This window comes from Loxodonta africana, chromosome 18 (assembly GCF_030014295.1).
Source record: "Loxodonta africana isolate mLoxAfr1 chromosome 18, mLoxAfr1.hap2, whole genome shotgun sequence".
Taxonomy (NCBI): Eukaryota; Metazoa; Chordata; class Mammalia; order Proboscidea; family Elephantidae; genus Loxodonta; species Loxodonta africana.
In genome coordinates this window covers 53280277-53300336 of record NC_087359.1, presented here as the reverse complement: position 1 = coordinate 53300336, position 20060 = coordinate 53280277, and the positions used below count along the sequence as shown (strand labels likewise).

Genomic DNA, 20060 nt, shown 5'->3' with positions numbered 1-20060 from the left:
TTACTACACACAAGAGCTACATCAGGAGTCTCTTGGTGGCACAGATGATTAAGCACTTGGCTACTAACAGAAAGGTTGGCAGTTCGTATCTACCCAGAGGTCCCTCAGAAAAAAGTCCTGGTGATCCACTTCCCCAATGTCACAGCCATTGAAAACCCTATGAAGCACAGTTCTACTTTGAGACTTGTGGGGTCACTGTGAGTCTAAGCAACTCCACGGCAACTGATTCTTTAAAGCTGTATCTAGCTTGTCGTTTGGTTCTCACAACATGCCTGCAAAGTAGGTAGTTAGTGTTCCTCCCTGTTTCACAAAGCAACTGAGGCTTACAGGGATTTAAGTATCGTTTTCCAGGTTAGGCTCTACGCTGCAAGAGCTGGGATGCAAACCCAAGATCTGTCCAGGCCTAATGCCTGTGATCGTGCACTTTCCACCGGTCATGTTGCCTGACTCAGTCCCACTCAAGCCTCCAGCAGTGCTGAGTCACGGCCTGGCTTTGCATCTCCAAACCCCCAACCCGGAGCCCCATCAGCTGAAGCTGGTGCCCAGGCTCCCCCACTACGGGAGGCCCACTTAGAGGACTGGGGATTCTGTGGTGCATAAGCCCATATCCAATACAAATATTTAGACAGCTAGCAGGGGCCCTCCGGACATCAGGGTGCTCTCACTTGTGAAAGTACAGAGTGTCTCAGAGTGGCTGAGTACAGCATCTGACGTGCAAGCTGGCACCGCCTGGCAGCAGCTAGTCACACGATCACAGGCAGGACAGCGAGGCTTGTTCAATCCACAGGAAGCACATTGCTCGGCCTCTTACCCCACAGGCTAAGCGATCACAGTGACATCTGCCTGAGCTCTGTTCCAGCCAAAGCAGGCCCCACTCTCACAAGAGAGGTAGTTCCGGGGTGCCCTGAGATCATCGGTGGGGGGAGGGGGCAGTGGGGAGATACGCTTATTAATCCTCTAAATAAATTTAAAACTTTTCATCCTGTGGTGACTTAAATATTAACCCAAATAGTTCTGCTCCCTGTTTTCTAAATATAGAAAGCCTAAAAGCTGTTCATACTACAAAGAATGCCCAGGGCACTTAGATTCTCACAGTCAAGATTGCAGGCACTCTCGTGTGGGGCTGAAGTAAACGTCTGCATGGTTAAGATAGTTATATTTAGTTTTTGTCTAAGTGTCATTCATGTAGTCAAGGGAAAAGGACAAAATTTTGACAGTTAAGTCTTAGAAGGCACTGCAAAGAGACACACATCAAGCTCCCTTATTCTCTGCCCAGTTGTAACCAGATAATAAAACCTTCAGAGACTGGCTAAAATCGACCCACAGCTGCCCTGACATCAAAAGGATTTTGGGGCCAGTAGCCACTCAGGTAGAAAATGGATGTTTTGGGGGTAACTTGGGGTTCAGTCTTGCCTAAAGCTTTTCTATTGGGAAATGAAGAGTGTTCGGCATGACTGATGGTGAAGTGAAAACGCTTCAGTGTCATCAAGCTGTAGGTTGTTACACTGAACATTACTCAAGTCAAACACAGTTTGACAAGACCTTGCTTGACACAATTATAAAGCCCCGAGTTGCTCAACTGGCCAGAACCAAGCAACTCTCAGATTCTTTCTCCAAATATGTGTGGCTTGTTGGATGCAAGGTCAGAGTACAAAGAGAGCAACCAAACTTTTCTGTACCCCCAGCTCACCGGGGACTCTGAAGTAAGCCAGCATCTGAAACACACCCTAAAGGAGTAGGATAATGCTGGAGGCTAGAATTCCAGTTTGCAGAGGCAGGAGAGAACTAAGGAAAAAAGGGCCGTTCACAAAAAGTGGGCAGAATAAGCAAAGGAAACATAATACATTCCAGCAAATGGTTCAAACCAACCAATTAAAAGACGACTTAATGGAGGCAAGGTGCCTGCAGAAACGCCAGGAGTATACTCAAGCGGGCAGCATAGCATCCACATGGGCCAGGGACCTCAGCAGGCACCGCCCTCCAGAGACGTGGTGAGGCTGCTTTGCTTCTTCCCCTTTCCCACAGCCCTCACCCTGCCCCACCCATATCCTCTGGTACTGCTCAGGCAGTTTCTCACCCTACCAGCCCTTCCTCCTCACCCTCCTTTCTACGGGCATTCCTTCCTCCGGCCCACTGGGAAGGAAAAGGGCAGTCTGAAGAGTGGTATGATTAGAATAGAGTCCTGGCTGACCACTATCTGGCTAAGGGAACTTGTGCGACCTCCCAGAGGATCAGATTTCTCACCTGTAAAGTCAGAAAGGTTAGCCTACTTCAAAGGACTATTAGAAGCATTACATGAGACAATGTATATAAAATCTTAGCGTAAGGTGGGCACTCACGAAATAACCACCAACACCTTTGATTCCCTCTCCCCTTTGCCTCATCTCTGAGCTTCTGCCAGAACCTGGGACCCACCCACTTCTTTCCACTCTAAAATTTGAATATCTCTTCCATGTTTTTAAGCACAACTACCTCCTCATACTGGGCTAATGGGGCTGAGCTCCAAACCCTCCACACACTGTCAGGGCTGCTGCGAAACCACATGCAGGTATTACCAATACAGGTGGGCTTGTGGCAAAATTACAGCCTCCCATTTCTTTGCACGGTTGGGAACTTGGTGGCGGGGCGGGGTGGGGGGAAGGTGGGCGGTGGGACACATTTATGTTTCTCTACAAAGTCCTTAACGCTATCTGCTTTGTACCCAGTGAGTTTTTAGAAAATACTCACCATAATTTAAAAAAAAAAAAAAGAGAGAGAGAGAGAAAGAAAAAAGACAGTAGTATCCATGTAATCATTTTATAGAAAAGACATTTTAAACGCCTCTGGCTGTTAAATGCCAAACTCTTAAGAACACTGTTCCACTTGAGCATGAGACGACAGATGAAAAATTCTCTGACAGGAGAAAACATCCTTAATATTCACAAAACTCATACTTTTGTGGCAAGAAAACATTGTACCAAGAACCATCTTTTACCACCCAGGTTGGAACTTTTCTTCCCCCCACAGAAGCTCTTTGTGCTACAGACCCTTTCTTCCCGTCTCAGCGTGTGGTTCTGTATCTGCTCGTCTTGCTGTCTGACTGCGTGCGTCATGTTACGCAGGGCTGGCCGTTTTCACATCTCTGCCACTCTAATCCAGCCAGTGGCTGACACACACTAGAGAGAGGTTCAATAATTTATTTTCCAATGAATAAAAACAGTTCCTCATTTCAATTCTCACCGTGCTCCTGGGTACGCAGGCCTAAAGCCTGTCATCAGCAACTCAGCCTTGTCTGGCACTTCATCTGTCTTCATGTGGGAGGAAACGGGGTATGCTGGAAAAGCAGCAGGCTGCTGAACCAAATGGGTATTTGGATCGAATTCTGCTCTGCTGCTTCCCAGCTGTATGGCTTTGTACCTTAGTAGTTAAGTACTTTAGTGTCTCTGGGTCTCAGATTTTTCATCTGTACAATGGGGTAACAACTACTGCTTCACAGGGTCTGGCACAAAGAGTTGCTCATTAAGTGGGAGCTATATCAGCCCCTTCCACACCACTCCAGATTAAGACTCTGATAATTTCTCACCTAGTATGCAAGAGCTTCCTAACTGGTACTCCTACACACTCAATTAAACCACCCTCCTAAAGAAGCCATGTCAGCCACCTGAAACAGGGCTGGTCATGTCGTTCCTTCATTCAAAATAATTTCTGATGGCTTCTTGTTTGCTGGCCTCAAACCCCTTACACTTTGGCAGTCAAGGCCCTTCACTACCTGATCCTAACTTTCTTTCCACCCTAACTTCCCAAGTATCCTGCACTCTGGCCAACCAGGCCACTCACAGTTCTCAAATACTTCAGCCAATGCTTTCCAAATCCGTAAAACCTTCCTTGACCCAGCTAAATTCTCATCTTATGATTCAATTTACAAACAGCATCTGATTCCCTAGTACCTAACTTATGCAGCCAGCTATTATTAAACCCCAAAAACCAAACCCACTGCCGTCGAGTCGATTTCAACTCATAGCAACCCTATAGGAAAGAGTAGAACTGCCCCATAGAGTTTCCAAGGAGCGCCTGGTGGATTTGAACTGCCAACCTCTTGGTTAGTAGCTGTAGCACTTAAACACTACGCCACCGGGGTTTCCCAGCTATTATTAGTTCCTTATAAATGTGGGTCTCCCTAACTAGACAGTAAGCTCCTTGAGGATACGGTCTATGTCTTACTCAGCTCTATATCCCCAAAGCTATAACCTCTAGCTTAGCAGGCTGCTGGTACAGAATTGGGTCCTCAATATTAATATGCAGCATTGAATTGTCAGCCATGAAATAATGAAAACAGAAACTCCAGCCTACTTCCTGTTTTTCAAAGTGTTCTTCATTTGTCCATTGATTCATTCATTCCTTTATTTGTTTTTTAAAAATGTATTGCCTGCCTACTGCATGTCAGTCACTGTTCTAGACACTGGGGATAAAGCTGTGAATAAAAGCGACCAAGTCCTACTTCCTATGTGCCAACTGAGCATATTTACATCAGGCCTCAATAACCACTATAAACAAAGCATCTTCCCATTCTCCCCCAACCATCATTCTCCTTTCTTGGGGGAGATTTCCTCATCCACTCACATTCTCTCTTCTGGCTGAGAAATGTCAAGAACCCTCTAGATCTCCCGACTCCCTCATACTTTCATCGTGCTTAACATGCCAATCCGCAAGCCTAGATTTCCGTCACTGCCCTCTTTGCCCGTTTCCGCTCCATGGAGTATAACTGATGTTTAAAAAAAGGTTCAAAGAAACCTACTGCAAACTCGTGCTGTCTCGTTTAAACAAGGGCCTTTCCTATTCCTTTCCTGCCAATTACCTTGCCACTTCTACCAGCAGTTGTCCCTGCCATTTCTCACAGTGTAAAACACTAAAAACAGCAACGCTGTCCAACTGACTCCTGATGTACGTGAGGAGTACTTGAAACTAGCGCCTTAGACAGAGGGAACTATTTCTTCACCTGTGAAATGGGAAAAGAATAGTACACTCTTCATAGTCACAGGTTGTTGTAAAGATTCAACGAGATAACGTATGTCAAGTGCCCAGCAGCCTCACTGCCCTCTCATCTCAGATCCTAAACTCCGCTCCACCTTCTCCATCACTGAGGGCTGAAGCCATGTGGCACTGAGTTCCTTCTCTTCTCTGACTCAGTCTCAGTCTACTGACTCAACCTTTCAGACTAAGTGTGAGAGGCACTTTCACCCAGCCCCAGCTCTCTGCTCGGCTAAAGCAGTCTCTCTGGCTGAGTTCTCACAGTGACTGGGGCAGCCGAGCAAATCACAACAAAGCTTGGCTATCTGCCACCTTCACTGCGCTACAGCACAAGGCGGAACGCTAATCCCCCCTCGTCCTAAAGGTGCAGAAGGGAGCATGGTCAACATTTCAGAAATCCTGGCACACTGAGGGGATGCTTTGGAGTCAAAAACCTGGGTTTCCACCCAGGCTCTGCCACTTAATAAATACGTCAGCTTGGGTGTGCTACTAAGCCTAGAGAAAAGAATGAGTGTTTTAATGCCTCTTACATTATTTGTCAGGAACTCGATGCATACAGTTTCCTTTTTTAATTTTGAGCTCTAAGCCTTAGTTTCTCATATGTAAAATGTGAGTCTGGGGGTTCTAAAATCTAAAATCTATATCACAGAGTTACTGTGAGGATTAAAAGAAACAAAGAAATCTAAATTGCTCAGAAGAGTCCCTGGCATGAAGAAGATGCTTAAAAAACATTTCCCCTCAAATTTCCCATTATCACCATTTTAACACCACATCCAATGACCCATTCTGGGCTGCAAATCTCACATCCTGCAGAAGAATGCCGAATGCAGTTCTTCAACCAGGTCAGAGTTCACCCTCTGCCCCAGTCACGCTTGACCATGGAGAACATACTGCCTCCCAGGCTCTGACAAAGGGACGGCCCACTCCCACATACCATTACTCAGCCAATAATAGTATTTCCTGCTAGCTAATCTGGGACGCATGGCTACCCAGCAATTCAAATGAAATCAACTACAGTAAATAAGCTCTAATCTTTGTCTTGTTAGGGTCTTGATGTACCTGAGACGTCCTTGACATTGGTTTAGATAAAAGGAACATGTTCATTTGCAGTTAAGTCTTTTATGATGGTGGCTAATGAAGAGCACTAACATTGCATGCTGGCTATGTTCCAACCGTCACACAGGGCACCCTTCATAGCTTATCTTATTTTATTCTCACAACAACACTGTGAGATGGGTACTAGTATTACCCTCGTTTTATAGATGGGGAAATGGAATCTCAGAGAGGGTAAGTCACACAGCCAGTAAAAGGCAAAGCTGGTATCTGAATTCAGGCCTATCTGGCTCCAAACCTATGCTAAGATGCTTTACTTTTGCTTGGTTTAGTTTTTCTTTAACAATTCTGTGAAGTGGCATGAGTCTGGGTAACAGCAGTGCACAGGCAGAGGTGAGGCAGGAGGCATTCATACAGAGGTCAGTGGCTGGCCTGGGGTCCCCGGGGTTGTAGCAGCAGAGCAGGTAAGAACTCAACACTCACCTTCCTGGCCGCGTTGGCAAAATGGGCCCCACAGCTCTTGCAGCTGGGTTCAGAGCCTGTTGGAGAGGGGAAGGAGCTGTACCCAGGGTTGGAATAGGCTTGCGTCCTGGCTCCCTGGGGGGGTGGGGCATCTTCAGGCTGTCCATCCAGACAGAACCAGTTGCAGCAGGTTGCCCACATTATAAAATCTGGTTCAAGAGAGGAAAGGGGAAAGTGTCAGAATTAAGACATACCTCTACTGCTGTTTCCATTCCTAAGGGTACAGGTGTGCAGGCTTACTCCATCCACACCTGCCGCCACAGTTGATGTAAGGACAGGTTTTCAGTGGCCACAGGTTGCTTGTCACCTCCTCCACCAACAGTTGTTCCACAGAAGAGGTGCATATAGGCACCTGATCTGCCAGAACACCACGGGCTGCCAAGTTGGCACACTACCTCAGGAAGGCTGCTGAGCCCTGATAGGGTTTAATCTGAGATCTAACTTCGAATAAAATATTTTCTTACCTTAGCAAATACAATTGGCCTAACACCTACTTTATTCAGGCATAGGGCCTTGCCTAGAGCTCAGACACACAGGACTTCATCACGTACACACACGTACATGCATGATGGCATACTCACACCAACCACAGGGATCAAACCAAAAACCAAACCCACTGCTGATGAGTTGATTCTGACTCATAGCAATCCTATAGGACAGAGTAGAATTCAAACTGGTGGATTCGAACTGCCGATCTTTTGGTTAGCAGCCTGAGCTCTTAACCACTGTACCACCAGGGCTCCAACCATAGGAAGGAGATATTATTTCCTTTATGTAGATAAGGCAGCACAGGCTCAAAGAAAGTCAAGGTCACATGATATAGAGACCCGAGATTCTAGAATCCCAGGTCTTCTGACTCTAAACCTAATGTTCTTTTCCCTACATCAGGCTGCCCCTTGATTTTTCCTCCCACTCACCAGCTAAACTACTCTTATATTTGTACCGCAATCTTAGATATAATTATTCTATCATAGCACCTATAACTGTTTCTTCCACAGATCTGCTTACTCTTTTGTTTCCTACCAGCAGACCATGAATTCCTTGAAGGCGAGGACTACTTCGTATTCACGTCTGTACCTGAGCAATGTCTGGCACATAGCAGATGCTCGACAAATGTTGCTTCCCTGTTCAATCAGTGCCTTTACGGGTTTATTAAGAAGTTTTGGATTACTGTCCCCATTTTACATATCAAACTCTGTCATCAGAGATGGGGGTTTATGTGATGATTTTTAAGATTACAAAACAAAGAGAGCCCAATCTCTCAAATCTCAGAACAACCTAAAGATTACAAGAGAGTCCACCAAATGCCAAGGATTGCTGTGACAACATAAGCCCAAGGCAGTCAATACGGACATTTTGAGCCTGAACTTTTTGCTCTCGGAGATAATAAAAGAAACATTGAGCATTAGCGTTTGATTATCAGTTCACAGAAAAGAACAGTACTTTCTGCTCTGTCTCCTGACTCATTCACTGTTCTAACAAAAGCACTTCCTTAGTTCGAAGACACGGAGAGCTGGAAGGAACTAAGAGGCCATCTAGTCCAACCACAGACATGTAACAGAGGCAAAGAATGAGGCCCATCAAGGGGAAGTAACTTCCCTGGGTCACACACCTTAAGCCTCCTAGCTTCATTAGGGCTTTTTCGGCTTTCCAACATCGAACACTCGCCTGTGATAGAATTCACTCACTTCTGCAGGAGTCTCTGATTAACACTTGTCGCCCTATGGCCCCATGAGAACAGAAGCCGTGACAGTCTTACAATGTCCTGTAGACAGGTGGTTCAACAAGGGCTGCTGAATGAATAAATCTTACACAATATACTTAAGTCTTAACTAACCACATATTCATTCAATCTTCTGCATGTTCAAAATATTTCTCTCTGACTCACTATAACTTGTCTGATGACTCTAAGTTCCCAGAAGACAAGAATCTAGTCTGCCTTATTTGTAATTAATAGTTCACATGGAATAATAATGAGCAGTTAAATAAATGAGGTATTTGGGGGCAAGAGGTTGAGACATCAGAGGATTGGCAGCCCTCTGAAAGAGGAATTTTGTAATTCTTCAAATCACACATTGAAAGGAGTATGAGGCTGTGTGTAATAATATAAAGAACAAGGGATTTGGGATCAGGCTTGGGCCCCAAGCCCTGCTTCTGCTACGAATGGGCTGTGTTACCTCTGACAAATCACATCCTTTCCTCATCTGCACACTCTGCAGGCTGTACAGCACTAAACAGCCATTGCTGCTACCATCATTATTACAATGCCTTCAGCTGCAATTTCTCTGAACTAGAGATTTTACCACAATTACCCTTTGGCTTTTTGAGCTACAGTATTCCCCTGACTGTGGATTATTCTCTAATTTCTATTAAAAGTTCCTCTACTCATTTACGCATGCGTGAAACCTTTACTGAAGCCAATACCCAGTCTTCCCAGTGCTGGGTGAGGAAGGTAAGCGTGCCTACCCTTAAGGAGTTCATGGTCTAGTAGAAGAACCAGAAATGTAAAACCCAAATTGAAATTTTGGAGCGTGCCTTATTTAACAGAAGTTTGCACAGTGTGTGGGGGTTCCAGAGGCAGACGTGATCAGCTCTATAGGGGAAGAAGGGTGGCCAGAGAATGAGGTGCCACACATCCTACATTCATGTGGGGGGTACATGGGAATTTACCAGGAAGCCAAGAGTAGAAGGAATTTTCAAGAAAAAACAAACAGCATGTACCCTGGCATCAAAGAAACTACAAAATGCTTCGCTGGGTCAGGGATAAGAGGGGAGGTGGATGAGGTTACAAGCAAATGAGGAACCATGAAAGACCTTGTATTCCATGGTAAGGAATCTGGACTTTATCCTATAAGTAATGGGACACAAGTAGGGGGTTTTAGGCAGGCCAGTTTCATGATCTTATTTGCATTTTAGAGTGGGCAGTTACGGCAGTAGGCTGCATGGAGAAGAGATCAGCAAGGGGTAGGTTGGAAACGGGAAGGTGCGTTGGTAGTATAGGCAAAAAATGAGGATATGGACATAAGGAAAAGGACAGATCTTTGACAGAATGAACAGGATGTGTCAATTAAGGGAATTAGGTGGGAGAAGGGAGGGATGAAGCCTAGGATCTCTGACTTAGACGACAGGAGAGACCACGGAATCACTACCTGGGATAAGGTCGTCAGGAGGAGGCATATGTCCATGTAAGGTAGAGGATGGGGGTGTAAACATGGCATGGCAGAGGTGTCTGACCTCCTCGAACTTCACAAGGGGGAAGGAGAATCAGTATCACCAGCCCCAGGCTGATTCCTATGAGGCAGCAGTCATGCCTCTTCTTGCCAGCCTTTTTACTAATTCTGACACCAACCGTCCCTCCCATGGCACTCTCTATGTCCCAACCATGGCACTCTCTACTTCTTTACTGTGCAATAGCCGCACAGAACTCACAGATCATACTTACAGTTATGGGGTTTATTAGAAAAGTAACAGGTTACAATTCAGGTTCAGGAACGCTCAGGATACCGCTCTTCCATCAGGACAGTCTGTTCTCAGCCATGCCTGCAGACAAGCTAGCCCTCGGCCGGGCCTCTGCTCTGCTTGAGCAAGTGTTACAAAGCTCTTTTAGCTCTGCCGATAAGTGCCCAAAGGCACCCCCACTCCACCAGTACGCCTGCCGTGCCATTTTTACAGGGGGGTTAGGATGATGAGTTTTGTGCCCGTGGGACATCCTGATGGATACACAGCACACAGGGGGAGGGTGTGGGCAAAGATAAAGGTTTGGGAATCCTCAGCCTACTGGGAAGTATTTAAAGCCAGAGTGGAGCAGGACACTGATTAGATAGATAGTCTGGGTCAGAAGAGGGCCTGGGAGAACTCTTGAGAACAAGGACAAGCAGAGGAAAGCCAATCAGCTGAACGGACAAGAAAAAACGTTCCAAGAGGTGGGACAACTGCAAGAGGGTTTTGAACAACACTCCCAAAAGACCCAGAAAGCTGAATACAATGAAGAACGCAAAATGCCCACTGGACTTAGTTCTCGGAAAGCATGAGTGTGCTCTTTGCCAGAGCAATTTAGGAAGAAAAAGTTGGCTGATAACCAGAGGTTGAAAAGTGAGTGAGGACTGAGGATTTGGAGACTCCAAGGATATTCTTTCAGAAAATTTGACTCTGAAGGGAAGAGAGAAGGAGGATCAAGAGAAGGAGGATCCAGGGTCACTAAGATAAGAGAAATGTAGACATACCCACAGAATGCAGAGACAACTCCAAAAGACTATTATTATAAAGGAAGAGAAACTGGCAATAAATAATGGGAGGAAGGGACAGGATTAGAAAGAAAAGAGATCAAGTGATCAGATTAGGGGCGTGGATTACCTCTGCCAGGAGAAAGGTCACCTCTTTCATCAGAGCGGAGAGGAGGTGAAAGCAGATATAACCAAAGATAAGTTTACAGCATTAGCGGGAGAGAGGTGAAAGAATGAAATAAAAAGGAAAGAGGAAGTGACTTACAGCACAAGATGAAAATAAACTTTTCATCCACGCAGGAATCTGCATATTGTACATTTTTCCCAAGAGGTAAAGGCTTTGCCACAAAGTGGCTAAGTGACAATCAGCAGGAAAAAACTGGAAAGCCGCCCAACTGTAAATTCTGTTTAAACTTATTTGTTTAAACAAGCACTTAGGAAGCACCAGCTGTGTGCTGGGCACCAGGGACACACAGAAAAAGTTATTTTGACAGGATCCTTACCCCCAGGGACTTCGGGCACTATAGCTCAACTCTGCTACAAGATATAAAAAACCTCTTCCTTCACTGGGTGTCAAAAGAACCCATCTTCCTCAGCACTATTTTTAGTCTCTCAACTTTGAATCTATCCTTAACTGCCTTCCCTAAACACCTCTAACAGAAAAGTCTTCGGCCTATGCAAGTATTTGGCTACGCTTAAAAGAAAAATTTGTCTCTGGGAGAAGACTTGTAATTTGCCATTCTCTTATTCCACAGGTTTGGTGGAGAGCTAGGTCTCACCACGAGGGTCTGTGTGTGTGGGGAGGAGTTTATTGTGGAAAGGAGGTGGTGGGTAGAGTTTCCAGTACTAAAATAAAATATCTTAGACCTGCTCGGTCTAACAGAACAGGTTCACCGAAGTCAGCAGACTAGGATTTTGCTCTTTTTTGGCATATATTTAAATACCAAAAAGAAGCACTTCCTATTCTGGTCAGTGAAAAGTACTCTCCTGCCAAACTGGAAAGCCCTCAGCCTAAACAACAACTACATTCAGGGCTATTTCAGGAGGCAGAGGGAAAGAGTTGGTAATTTTAGCAATGCCATACAAACGACACACTTTTCTCTTGGGAATATTTTCTCATCCCTCAGCCCAAAACAGATGACACACAAGTAGCATCCGATTGTTTTACTAAAGGACTGAAAGTGGAACCAACTGTGGGCATAGTAAAGAATTCTCCCTATGATGACAACTCTGAAAAATTTTACATTCTGACCTGCACACCTCCTTCTGGTCTTGAAAGAAACTGTTGACAAATCTTCACTGAGGGCTTGAAAGTTCCTTCCCACCCTCTTCAGGAAAGATGGACTTGGTAATCTGATCCTCAACTACAGTCTGACTGCTCTCCTACTGAGCTTTTTTGAAACTCGCCAGGTTTTCCTCTTTCACTTTGCCTAAAGGGGAGAAGATGGGAGATACAGTAGGGAGTGAACAAGAAAATGTTATTATTCTCTGTGGAAGGACCCTCTGGTAAGAATGGTTAGCTGGCATGTGGGATTTTTGTCAACTTGATAGGTATGCTGGTATTTCTTGGGAGACTTAGCCCTGATGAAGAGGAATATTATAGTGTTAATAATGGGGTAAGATTAATGACCTATTCCTGGTAGGCTGGATATAGCCATAGTTAAGAGGCAAGAGGGTAGGTAACGTGATTTCTCCCTATTCGGTTCTAGAATCCTAAGTAATTTTAGAACGGTCACTTCTCCACTTGTTCCCCTGCCCAAGGCAAATAATTTTAAGTGGATCAGAGATTGTCATGGGCTTTTTCATGAGGATTGAGGGGTGGGGAGCAGGAGGGTCAAAATGTCAGTGTCCTAGTAAAATGAGTGCTGGTTTGCAATGCAACTCCAAAACCACCTTGCTAACTACCAAACTAAGGCATTAAAGTCCCCGAGGTTCTTATCCAATCTGTTCTGATTTTAAGTAACTGCTCTGTGTACCCAGGTACTTCCGCAACAGGCTTTACACGGATGCACAGACAGCTACATCTTGAAATTAATACATTTATAGTGAACCTACTGTATACAGACTTTATAGAAACCCTTTCAAAGTATCTAATTAAAATGCCTCCAAACCTTAAAGAAGGACCTTTCTGACGTGGCAGATCAGAAAATGGCTGCGCAGCCAAGCTTACAGAATCGTCTCCAGTTTATTGTGGGTGGTTTGCCTACTGTTGCTAATGTATTCCTGGAATGGTTAAAAGCATCCATGCTGTAAGTGCATAAAGAAAAGCATCCCACATTATGGATCATTAATATAGAATGGGCTTAGCTTCATCTTGTATATTATCGTTAAAAAGCAATTAAAGTATGATTGCAATGGCTTTGAAAGGAAATGCTGTGAAAAGCCTATCAATACAGCTTAGCTAAGCCTCTGTGAAATAATTGATAAGTAATTACATATTTTGAGAAGTAAAGAAGACAATGATACTCTACAGTCAGAATGCTTCTTATCTACCAGGCACTGAGCTAGGTACTTTAACCTCCTGTTATCTCAAATCATCCTCACAATTCTGGCAAGGTAGATTTGTTTTTTCCATTTCCAGGTGAGAAAACCAAGGTTCAGAGAAGTTAAGTAACTTGCTAAAGGTCACAACTAAACCCACTGCCGACAAGTCGATTCTGACTCATAGCAACATCACAGGACAGAGTAGAACTGCCCCGTAGAGTTTCCAAGGAGCACCTGATGGATTCAAACTACCGACCTTTTGGTTAGCAGCCATAGCACTTCACCACTACGCCACCAGGGTTTAGATCACAACTAGGGGGCAGCAATGCAAGGATTTAAATCTAGGTCACTTTAACTCTGAAGCCTATGGTCTGCACACTACAAGAGAAGTGTTCCTGATTGCATCAAAAAAAAATAAAAAATCAGTCTCTCTACTTGGCAGCCCATTCCCTCTGAGCTCTTGCCCTCCATCTCTACTGGAAATTTCCCAACAGCACATGGGCACGTTCCAGGATCTCCCAGATTTTAAAAATGCTTGCTTATCATAAGGGAAATACAAATTAAAACCAAATGTGTTACCACCAAACAGCCACTGGAATGGCTAAAATTGAAAAGACAGATATTACCAAGTGTTGGTAAGGATGTAGAGCAACTGGAACGCTAAGACATTGCTAGTGGAAGTATAAACTGGGACAACCAAATGTTTAGCAGTATATACTATATATATACATAAACACACACACACACATCCCATGGCTTTGCAATCCCATTTTCAGGTATATACCAAGTAGAAATATATTTTATATAATGTTCATGGCAGCACTACTGTAATAGTTCCAAACTGAAAACAACCCAAATGTCCATAAACAGTAGAACAGAGGGATAAATTATGTTATATTCATACAGCAATGAGAATAAACAAACTACTGACACAATAGTGTAGATGAATCTCAAAAACTTAATGGGGAGCAAAAGAAGACAGGCACAAATTAATACATACTAAATGACTCCATATATATCAAGTTCAAAAACAGACAAATTAATCTATGGTGTTACAGATCAGGATAGTGGTTATTCTTGGGGTAAGGGTAGTAGATAGAAGGAGACACAAGTGAGCTTCTGGTAACATTCTATTTCTTGACCTGAGTCTGGTTAGATAAATATGTTCACTTTGTGAAAACTGATCAAACCATATACTTTAAGAGTTCACATAACAGCTTTTCCTGAAAAGCATCTAGTAGAATATTTTTAATTGGTTAAAAAATAATAAGAAAACTTCCCCTTTTGATCACACCTTCCTCCCTCCTCAGTAAAGCTCCTTTGTTCTCCTCTACGTCAAAAGCTCTCCAAACATCTGACTCCACTTCTTCAATTCTTAATTCACTCTTCGATCTTCTCCAATCTAGTTTGACTCAACCATTCCACCTAATCTCTTCAGTGTCACTAGAGAATTGCAAGTGGACAGATCCACTTGACACTTCTCTATCTTCATCTTACTTCACCTCCCAGCAGCACTGGACACAACTGACCATTCTCTCCCTCTTGAAACACTGCCCCCTCTAATTCTTTCATAGCTTCCAGAATAGTACACCCTTGGTTTTCCTCCTACCTCAAAGCCTATATGCTGGTTCTTCCCCCTCACTCTGTTCTCTAAATGCTAGGGGTGCTTAGGCTATCTTGGGCTGCCTTCTCCAGATCTCCTGTCCCCCACAGTGGTCTAAATCATCATCTCTCATCTACTACCCCTGTTTCCCTCCTTAGGCCTTTTGAATTTGCTATTTGTTCCTTCTGCCTGGACTGTCCTCAGAATTTCACAAGCTTGGTTCCTTCTTTACATCTAACCCTCAACTTAAATGTCCCCTTCTAATCTTCTGGAGTCCCTGAGTGGTACAAACAGCTAATGAGCTCAACTGCTACCTGAAGGTTGACAGCTCAAGTCTGCCAAGAGGCACCTTGGAAGAAAGGGCAAGCCATCTACTTCCAAAAAATCAGCCATTGAAAACCCTCTGGAGTAGTTCTACGCTTACACATTTGGAGTCACCGCGAGTCAGAATCAACCTGAAGACAACTGGTTTTTCTAATCATCTACATAATACTTAGTACTAGCTGATATTATTTGTTTACTCATTAACTGCCTCCCCTAACTATAATAGAAATTTCCTGAGGGCAGGGACTTTGCGTTCTATAGTATCTCCAGAGCCTAGAATGGATTCTTGAATGAAGATCAGCCTCCTAAAGGTCTCCCAGCTTCAATTCTCACCCCTCTCCAATTCTTTCTCCCCAAGACATCCACTCTCTGTCCTATGTACACAGACACTTATCAAAGCTCTTCAGTGGTGTCCCTGTTGCATTTTAGAATAAAAAAATCCAACTCCTTACATGGTTAAAAGACACTGCATGGGTTGGCCCCCGCCCATCTCTCCAATTCTCATCATGCTACTTTTCTCACCACTCACTAAGCTTCAAGGCACAGTGAACTCTCAGTTCCTCAGGCACACCAAGCTCCTTCCTTCTCTCAGAGTCTCTGCACTGTTCTCCCTTCTGCCTCTAGTGCTCCTTCTCCTCCTTCAGATCTCCTGTCAAACATCACCTCCTTAAAGGGGTCTCCCCATCACCTTATCTAGAGGAGTCACCCCAGTCGTAAGTCTCTTATTGTCCTTTTAGTTTCCTTCATGAGAACTGTCATAATCTGTAATTATATTTGTTTACAGTCTATCTCCCCACAGACTGTAAGCTCCAAAGGCAGGCACTTTGTCTTCACTTTTCTATCCACACCATCTAGCACAGTGCCTGCTTCCTACTACCAAAAAAAAAAAAAAAACCTGTTGCCATTGAGTCAATCCCAACTCAAAGCGACCCTATAGGACAGAGTAGAACTGCCCCACAGGGTTTCCAAGGCTGTAAATCTTTATGGAAGCAGACTACCACATCTTTTTCCCTCAGAGCAGCTGGTGGGTTTGAACCGCAACCTTTTGGTTAGCAGCCAAGCGCTTTAACCACTGAGCCACCAGGGCTCCTCCTAGACACCCAAATAATTTGTGGAACAAACAGGCCAAAGGAAGTCAGCATTTTATCAATATAGGCAATGAGGCAAGTACTAGTTGCCTCTCTTTAGGACCAAAAGCATTTTATCAATATTTATAGTGACATTAAATGACTGTGAAGAAGAAAACATTCTTTATCAAAAACAAAGGTTAGTTAACTAACTGTACAACCCTGGACAGGTTACTTAAGCTTTTTGAGCCTATTTCCTCATCTGTAAAATACAGATACTGGAGGGTAATTGCAGGGATGAGCAATAGTGTACATAAAGTGCCTAACCTATAGCAAGCATTTCATAAACAGCAAATTAAAAAACATATATGTATCATTAAACTATAAGCTACAATTCTAAAATGGCAACAGCCTAGATGTTCCATAGTGACTATAGGCTGGAAAGCCCAAGCTCTCTCTCTGGTCACCCAAAGCTTTGGTTTCCTACCTGCCCCCCAGTGCCTGGGTCGGGCAGGGGCCTTAGCACAGCTGATAACACCACCCACGCCATAACCACCCATATCTCGAGAACTCACCTGAAATTTAAAATCATCTCTCAACTTGGAAGGCTGCTTACTTTTAAAAATAAGTTCGTCTGTCAAGAAACGTCAACTCCCTTGAAACTGTTTAGTTTAAAACAGAATCTCAGAGTGGCAACTGGAATTTTCCAGTAAACCTGCCTGAGGTGTCCACCCTGGCTGAGGAAGATTTAACATGCTGGTGACAACACAATGAGCAGAAGATAGAGCAACTGTTGCGTTTATAAGGAAGCCACCTGCAGAGTAAACCATATTACCAGCTGGCCTCACTTGCTGGGTGCTGGACAATGAAGATGTTCACTGTGATACTAAGATTATTTCTGAGGCATCTACTTTAGAATAAAGAATTCAGAACACCTAAGTCACAGAGGAGACAAGTGTATGGTGGAGCTTTAGAACCCAAGGCCTGAATTACAATAAAGATCCCTGCTGACGTGGTATATGGGTGTGGCCCAGTGAATTAATACGCCCCTTCTAGCCATAGCCTTTGTGACTCCCACCAAATAATTAGGTGGGACTATGCAAATACAGTGTTTGTGGCCCACCAAGGGGCTTGGACAACCTGCTAAGAATACAAATAAGGTGCACAGAACCCCTGGGGGTGGAACCATACAAATAAGGTATATGGAATCCTAACAAGGGGATTGGTCAGATTTGCCATCCCACTAGGCTTAAAAAAAAAAACAAAAAACAGCCAATCCCAAAGCAAGGGGGCGACCTCACTACCATCAAGAAGAGACGGGAGCGTAGTGCATCATTTGGACCTGAGATTCTTGTGCTGAGAACCTCCTAGATCCAGGAGACAGAGAAAGAGCTGTAACACTGGAGATGGCACAAGATGGGGAGAAGTGGTGGTAGAGAAATGGCAGCAGCTGAACCAGGAGACTGGCACAAGATGGCACAGCATCCCAGCCTACGGAACAAGGCAGTTACAGTGGGTATGCCAACCCACAGAGCAAAAGAGCTGAGCAACCTCGGGCAGGAGGCTTCGTGGAGGAGTGGGGTGCCTCTGGACACTTGTCGGCCCATGAAGCAAGAGAGCTGAGGCTTACTGGAGGAATAAGGTGCCTCCAGACACTTACTGGTGGAGCTAAAGAGCTTTATAACACTTGCGCAAGCAGGACAGAGGCCAGGCTGAGGGGCCGAGGGCCAGAAAGAGGCCTGTCATCGGGCACGGCTGAGAAGAAGCTGTCCTGATGGAAGAACTGTGTCCTGAGTCGTTCCTGATCCTGAATTGTCACCTGTTAGTTTCCTAATAAACCTCATAACTGAGTATGATCTGTAAGTTGTGTGTGGCCATTGCAATAAAATTATCGAACCCAGCAGAGAAGCAGACAGTGCCACGGGAGGGGTGGCTGGTATAGGAATTGGTAAAAAGGTTGGAGAGAAGAGGTACGTCTGACCTCCGCCTCATAGGAATCGCCTTGGGCTGATGCTGCTCGTCGTGATTCTCCCTCCTCATGATATTAGACAAAGTCAGATGCCCCCACTGCACCATTTTTACAACAGGCTAGACATAAACAAGGGATATTTCACAAGGCTGGGACACAGCGGAGGAAAACATTCCCAAAGGCTTCAAATCCTAGTAGACATTTTCCATCCTCCAAGGTAGCCCTTTGGATGTGGGTAATAGATAATGCATTATTTCCTAGGTAAGAATTTTATTTTAGGGCTAAATTTTCAGAAGACAGAACAGTAAAAGATAAAAAAGCTGTTTCCAAATACGTTTTACTTTGGCTTTTAAAATCAATCAGACCTGACCTCAACTTCTGGCTCTAACACTGAGTGGCTGAATGTGCCTGAGTAAGCTGCATCTCTGAGCTTCAGTGTAACGGGAGTACACTTACCTCACAGGATGGACACAGAACAGGTGCTCAGTAGAGGTGGATCCCACCTTGGCAGTGCTTTTCAATCTTAGATAAAGAGCAGAGGGCAGTGCTAGACAATCAGTAAATGGGAGGCATTTGAATTATGGTGTTGGCAGAGAATATTGAATTTACCATGCACTGCCAAAAAAACAAACAAACCTGTCTTGGAAGAACTACACCTAGGATGTTCCTTAGAAGCAAGGATGGCAAGACTTCATCTCATGTACTTTGGACATGTTATAAGGAGGCACCAGTCCCCGGAAAATGACATCATGCTTGGTAAAGCAGAGGGTCAAAGAAAAAGAGGAAGATCCTCAGTGAGATGGACTGACACAGTGGCTGCAGCAATGGGCTCAAACATAACAATGACTGTGAGGCTCCTGTAGGACCAGGAAGTATTTTGTTCTGTTGTACATAGGGTCACCATGAGTCGGAACCCACCCAACGTCATCTGACGATAACAACAACATAATAAAGCACAGGGTTAATGAGGACTAAATGATGTTCGCCTCTACCCAAACCAGTTTCTGAGCCTCCATTCACACTGAGATGTCCCCAACTTTAAGGACACAAGGGCAAGCACCTCTTCTTTCTGTTAGTCCCCAAGTTATATTTTAATATAAAGAATCAAAGTTTTAAGTTAGAGAGAGAACCTCTTGTTGCTGTTATTTCAGACAGCAGACAAAGTTATTCAGACTCAAGAATCCTGATGTCCCTTCTCAGGTAGTGCTAGAAAACTTTATTTTTTAAAGAAAAAAGTAAAAACATTACAAAATACCTATCATATGTCAAGTAAGGTGTTACCTTCACTTCTATTGTCATATTTAATACAATAATCCTACAAAAATCAGAATTCAAATGCTCATTTTGTGAATAAAGAGGCTGGGACCTGGAGGGTTGAGTAACTGGGCCAGGATCACACAGCCAGGGGGTGTCAGGATGTGAGTCCAGGTTCTTTGACTAATTTGGGGTCCTGTGGAAGGAGGGGAGCCCCAGTGGCACAGTGGTTAAGAGCTGGGCTACTAGCTCACCAAAAAGGCTGGCAGTTCGAATTCAAGAGCCACTCCTTGGAAGCCCTGTGAGGCAATTCTACTTTGTCCTACAGGGTCTCTATGAGTTGGAATCAACTAAAAGGCAATGGATGGAAGGAGGGGGCAGCTTTTACCATCAATACTCCCTTTCAAAAAAAAAAAAAAATTTTTTTTTTTTTTTATTACTCCCTTTCCTTAGCATTTATAATTCATAGGCATGAGGGCTAGAAGAGCAAGGTCAATGGTTTTACTGTGGGAGAAGACAATGGAAATCACCTGAAGTGGCCAGCAGGTAAGAAA

At 44.3% G+C, this 20060-nt stretch overlaps 1 protein-coding gene across 8 annotated transcripts in view; it reads right to left on the bottom strand.

Moving 5' to 3' along the window:
* RFFL (ring finger and FYVE like domain containing E3 ubiquitin protein ligase) overlaps positions 1-20060 on the bottom strand; it is a 77500-nt gene that overhangs the window by 13490 nt on the left and 43950 nt on the right. For 7 of the 8 annotated variants that reach the window (XM_010594233.3, XM_023553478.2, XM_064271420.1 and 4 more), the window contains one exon: positions 6544-6731. In XM_010594233.3, coding sequence (XP_010592535.1) covers positions 6544-6723 — 180 coding nt within the window. In that variant the 5' untranslated portion in view covers positions 6724-6731. Of the gene's footprint in view, positions 1-6543; positions 6732-12057; positions 16062-20060 lie in introns of those variants that run through there. The other variant, XM_064271422.1, reaches the window with a different exon arrangement.